We start from the raw sequence: 6069 nt of genomic DNA on the forward strand, positions 1-6069 counted from the left end.
AAAATATAATTGGCGCGAAAGTCAAAAAGAATGTTTCAACACCCCCACTACTTGAGCGTTTTCGCAAAATTATTACATCTTAGAAATAGTGAGGATTTTAGATCTATGAGTGATAAATTTTTCATAACATAGAGGCTTTGTGAGCGCATCGGCGATTTGTTCGGCGGATTTTACATACTTGGTATCAATTTCGCCATTGCGTTGTTTTTCGCATAAGAACTGATGTCGTACATCAATATGTTTTGACCTTCGATGGAACTCGGGGTTCCTAGATAATTTTATTGCGCTTTGATTGTCTATGTATAGTACGGCAGGTTCGATACGTTTATGTCCGAGGTCGGCTAATAATTTCCGAAGCCAAATAGCTTCTTTTGTCGCCTCACTTGCAGCGATAAATTCGGCTTCCGTCGTGCTTAGACTAACAGAAGCTTGTCGCTTAGATGACCATGTGACGCATCCTTCATTTAACGTGAATACGTATCCTGAGGTGGAACGACGTGTGTCCCGATCGCCCGCATAATCCGCATCCGAAAAACCTATCAGTTTGCCATTGCCTTCGTGTCGAAATAAGATTCCGAGATCTTTAGTACCTTTGATATAGCGGAATACGCGTTTCACAGCATTCCAGTGCGCATTGTTGTAGTTATTCAAATATCGGCTCGCAACACTAACTGCAAATGCAATGTCGGGTCTCGAGATCATTGATAGAAATAGGAGTGAACCGACTGCTTCGCGATATGGGACATTGCATTCTTCGTGGTTAGACGGGCTTTCTAAGTACGTGTGAGGGTCTGCCGGGATATTGATAGGATTCGCTTCTGACATATTAAATTTTCGCAATATCTTATCAATGTAATTTGTTTGACATAGAAAAATTCCGTCATGGACGTGTCGTATTTCCATTCCGACAAAGTATTCGGGTTTGTTTGTGGTTATTTTGAAGTTTTTGTTGAGTAGTGAAGTTAGTTTTAGTAGCGTTTCGTTGTGTCGTGCGAATATGAGACCGTCATCTACATAGAGGGCCAAGTACACTTTATCTCCTTCGTAATTTGCTGTATATACACATTTATCTGAAGCACATTGAGAGAATCCGTTGCTTTTTATAAAAGTATCAAATTTTTCGTTCCAACAACGACCTGATTGTTTTAAACCGTAAATAGCCTTTTTTAATTTTAATACTAGATTCTCTCCTCTGACATTCAGTCCATCTGGGATTTTCATATATGTAGTCTCTTTTAAGTTACTGTTCAGATAAGCTGTGCTTACATCAAATTGAATCAATTTTAATTTTTCTTTTGCTGCTATCGCTAACAAGAGTCTTACTGATTCACACATATCTTACAACTGGAGAAAAGATTTCACTATAATCTACGTCGGCTTGTTGCAAAAAACCTTGGGCACACAAGCGCGCTTTATAATGTGACACATTTTTGTTGGATGAATCTTTCATTTTGAATACCCATTTGTAGCCTATCGGTTTTCGATCTTTAGGGAGTGAGGTAATTTCCCATGTTTGATTATCTTCATGAGCTTTTAGTTCCTTTTCGATTGCGTTTATCCATTGACTTTTGTCTTTACTAGTGATAGCCTCCTTATAAGTGTTCGGTGTGTCGCATGATAATGCGTAGGCCGCGTAACGCTCGGGTGCGTGTAGATTTTTACGATCACGTAAGTAATATCGTTCCTGTCCATCGCGCTGCTCGTCGAAATGCTGCTCTGATCTGTCAGTGACTTGATCTGGCGGTGGACCTATCGCATCTTCAAAAATATCTGAATTATCTAACATTTCTACTTCGTGGGGACCATTGTCGTTTACAATTTCGGTGTCGTGATTGATAGATATCCAAACTCCTTTTGTTTTTGTTTCGTTAGTCGGGTACTCGTCAAAAATAACATTTTTAGAAATCGTAATGCGTTTTGTTCGCGTGTCTAATAATCTATAATTATGCGTGTCTTTTTCATAACCAACAAAGAGTTTCTTTTCTGATTTAGGATCCCATTTTTTGCGTGAAATATTAGGAACATGAGCATACGCGTTGCAACCGAATGTTTTAATATGCGATAAATCAGGTTTCTTGTTCATGTAAACTTCGATTGGTGTCTTTTTGAGATACGCGGGTACTGTTCTGTTTAGTATGTAAACTGCCGTGTTAACGGCTTCACCCCAAAGATTTTTAGGAAGATTTCGCGCTAAAAGCATTGAACGTGCGCTTTCTACGATTGTGCGCATTTCGCGTTCTACGCGTCCGTTCTGTTCCGGGGTAAAAGGTGCTGATGTGAGTAATTTTATGCCTCGTTCCTTTAATAAATTGCGAGTGTTTAAATTTGTGAATTCAGTGCCATTATCGGCTCTTAGGACTTTTATGTTTCTTCCAAATTGATTTTTAACTAAGTTAAGGAAATCTTTTAAGTAATCGAAAACATCGCTTTTATGTCTCAAAAAGAAAACTGTTTTATAACCTGAACATTCATCTTTGAATAATAAGAAAAATTTTGCTCCACCAATCGACGGTGTTTGCATCGGGCCGCATAAGTCGGCATGGACTATTTCGCCAGGAACGATATCGCTTTTTGCTTTATTTGATGTAAATGATAATCTTGCATGTTTGCCTAACGGACAGTCTTCGCAAAAGAAACTTTTCTTATTTGATAAATTTATTCCTGTGACCGAACCGTTCGATATCATTTTAGTAAGCGAATTGCAATTAACGTGGCCGAGGCGTTCGTGCCATATTTTTAAAGGCGCTAAAGACGCATAGTTTACTGCGGTTTTCATTCTCGGTTTTATCAGTAGAAGTATTAAATTATTTCTTCGTTTGATACCGTGTGCAACGATTTGTCCATCTTTCGAAAGTATTTCTGCGTGGTCACTACGTAAGGTAATAGAAAAGCCTTTAGAGGTGCATGTGCCAGCGGAAAAAAGATTTTTCTTTAAATATGGAACATATGAAACATCGTTGATTTCACCATCAAGCCACTCATTATTGACTAGTCGAGAAATAAGAATGCTTCCGCGACCTTCGACTTTTAAGTTTCTGCCGTCACCGAGATAGACATATTCGTTGTTGCACGGTAACAAATTTGTAAACCACTCTTTTTGACAACAAAGATGCCGCGACGCGCCGCTATCGAGAAGCCAAACGTGGCCTTCGTCGAGTTCGGAAAATATTGCTATTTCTCTATCAATTATTTTGTTGTCTTGCACTATGAACGCGGTGGAATTAGTCGAATCGTCACTTTTATTGTCTTTATTTTTGTCCGTTGTTTTCAATGTCTTTCTTTTCGCGAAACAGTACTTTGCAATATGGCCGGTTTTATGACAAAAATTGCACACAATTTTCTTCTTAAATGTCGTTGAATCGTTGCTATGTGGTTGGCTTCGAGGTTGGCGCTGCTTCTGCTGTTTGTTCGTTGAGATGCTCGTCGTCGCCAGGGCATTACTCGTTTCATCCATCGATGTCATTCGGGCTTCTTCTCGTATCAGTCTTTCTCGTAGCCGGGGGAGTGTTTGTTCCACTGCGTTCACGCTGTCCCAAGCCGAGATAAGGGCGTTGTATTTTGAAGGTAAGGTTCCGAGTATTTTGGCCATTATCATAATGTCCGATACGTTTTCATCAATGTCTTTTAACTGATTTGCCATATTTTCGATTTTGGCAATGTGCTGAGCAATAGAATCGCCAGGCGCCATGCGGTATTCATGGAATTTTGTCGTAAGCGTTAATTTGTTTGATGCACTTTTCTGCTCATGGATAGAGCTAAGCTTCGTCCACATCTCTGCTGCTGTCGTGCACGTGATAAGGTACTCGAGTTGCGAATATTCCATTGAGGACGATATAATGAACATTGCTCGGGCATCCCTTTTTGTCCAAGCATTTCGAAGGTCGTCCGGGTTTTCTGGTTTAACTTCGATACCCTCGACAATCTTTAAGAGATCATGTGCGACAAAGATGGCCTTCATTTGGAATTTCCATAACTGGAAGTTTTGTCCATCGAACTTTGTTATATTTCTCAAGTCTGAATTCTCACTCATTTTGCACTCTGTATTTGTCCAATGTGTCGTTGAAAAAAGCACACAGTTGGCAACAGCTCGACCGAATCGCAAGGTAGCAAAGGAATATGTCGGCTCGCGAGGAAACAAAATAAACGTTTCACGAAAAGACGAGAAAGAAAGCACTTCCTAATAAGTCTTGCGGGCCTGGGCCCATAACCTGTTACACGAAAGATTCGGGAATGAAAATGAACTGTAATGACACTAACAAATGAAAAGTATATATTATACGAGAGTACAAAAAAAGGAACATAGGCGCGAACAAGCTAACACGTGTATACGTAAGAGCGCCGGTGAACATAACATGAGAACTGAGAAGAATAATAATAATACGGCGTGAACGTCGTTAATAGAGGCGCCTGCATCGTAGCGGGGTCCGATGCGATATCGGCGGAAGCCAAAAGAAAATATAATTGGCGCGAAAGTCAAAAAGAATGTTTCAACACAAATGCTATTATCACCTACAAAAATTAATAAATTTTGATATATAAATTTGAATTAATTATAGTACTTGATCTTTTTTTTGTAGTTAGACAGTTATAAGATTAATAACACGAAACATAATATTTGCTATACTAAAACGCTTTAGCATAAGAATCTTTGTGTTTATTTATATCTAAAAGATTACCTTTCTTGAATAAATAAAGACTTTATAGTTTTTATTTTATTGATGAAATTGGTAATTACATTTAAATTAAAGGATTACAACTATTTAATGTTCTTTTTTAACAATGTTAATAGTTATTATTTGAAATATTTCTTTCTATCTTAAAAATGTTACATAAATAATATAATGGTAAAATTACATAAAAGAATTATTTTGGTAATTTGTAATTGTTTTAAATGTCTTATTTTGTTTGTTATTCTAAACTGTTTGTCTTTATGTTATAATAAAATAATTTGTTAAATAAATTGTTTTACCTTAGCGATTTGTGTGAAGCCGCTGGCAGGTTCTGCGTGACCAAGATTGGATTTTACGGATCCCACCATCAATGGGATTTTTCTATTTTGACACAGAACGTTACGAATAGCATTGATTTCTTCGGGGTCGCCAACTTTAGTAGCAGTACCATGTGCTTCGATGTAATCCAAGTCAGATGGTGGTATTTTGCACTCATTGTAAAACTCTGTTAATAAGGCACTTTGCATGTGCGACGATGGAAATGTTATTCCTTGTTCTTTGTAACCGTCATTATTTAGTTTAATCTGTTTACATATAGCATAAATTCTTTTCGCATTTTTAGCTTTTTGAAGATATACTACCGACACGGCTTCGGAACGCGAATAACCGCTTGCGGCAGTATCAAATGGCCTACAATATCCATCAGAAGATAAAACACCTAAAATTATGTACAGTATGTATTTGTTCAATATAGTATATCAAATATAGTATATTAAATTAACTTGTATTATAAAATTAAGTAATTTTAGTGAAAATAATACCAAGCCGAAAGAATTGCATATGTAACATAGGTTGTAAGCAAAGGTTTACGGCTCCAACTATTGCGTCCTCACATTGGCCTGACATAATACAATCATATGCAGCTGCAATAGCCTATACAGGGTGATTCGAAATAACCTGATGTCCTTGAAATGTCATGTTCTTGAACGAATTCTAAGACGATTTTTCCTTTTGCAAAATTTTGTCCGAAGCTTAGTTTTCGAGTTATAACGGAAAATAGTTCGCTACTTACGAGTCCGATACAACGGGCAAGCAGGGACGCGTCATAAGACAAGCGCCCCTCTACACGGTCAATGTTATTGTATAATATTTTATATTGCATAATATTATTGATAATTTTGATTTTACATTGAAGTTTAGATTATTCGTGTATTTCCTATACAATATTGTACAATTATTATTGATCGTTTAGGGGGGCTATAACGTAATGCTTCAAAGTAAAATATTTGATGACGCAAGTTTTACATAAATGACAAATTAACTAAAAATATAAAGCGAAGACGAAGTAGTAACCGCAGTTTGATTAAATATTCTTACCTTGGAGAGAATCGACGAGTTT

General features: G+C 37.3%; 2 protein-coding genes across 2 annotated transcripts; both read right to left on the reverse strand.

Annotated features, from left to right (window-relative positions):
* Positions 1–72: 72 nt before the first annotated feature.
* Positions 73–825, reverse strand: LOC136997461 (uncharacterized). The gene has a single exon (XM_067348371.1). The coding sequence runs from the start codon at positions 823–825 to the stop codon at positions 73–75; it is 753 nt and encodes a 250-aa protein (XP_067204472.1).
* A 3323-nt stretch (positions 826–4148) lies between these two features.
* LOC136997463 (fatty acid synthase-like) lies at positions 4149–5576 on the reverse strand. Its single transcript, XM_067348376.1, has 3 exons — positions 5492–5576; positions 4970–5388; positions 4149–4208 (listed from the first exon to the last, which is right to left on the reverse strand). Exons 1-3 carry the CDS (start codon positions 5574–5576, stop codon positions 4149–4151), a joined length of 564 nt encoding a protein of 187 aa, XP_067204477.1.
* Between the last annotated feature and the right edge of the window lie 493 nt (positions 5577–6069).

Source organism: Linepithema humile, chromosome 1 (assembly GCF_040581485.1).
Source record: "Linepithema humile isolate Giens D197 chromosome 1, Lhum_UNIL_v1.0, whole genome shotgun sequence".
Taxonomy (NCBI): Eukaryota; Metazoa; Arthropoda; class Insecta; order Hymenoptera; family Formicidae; genus Linepithema; species Linepithema humile.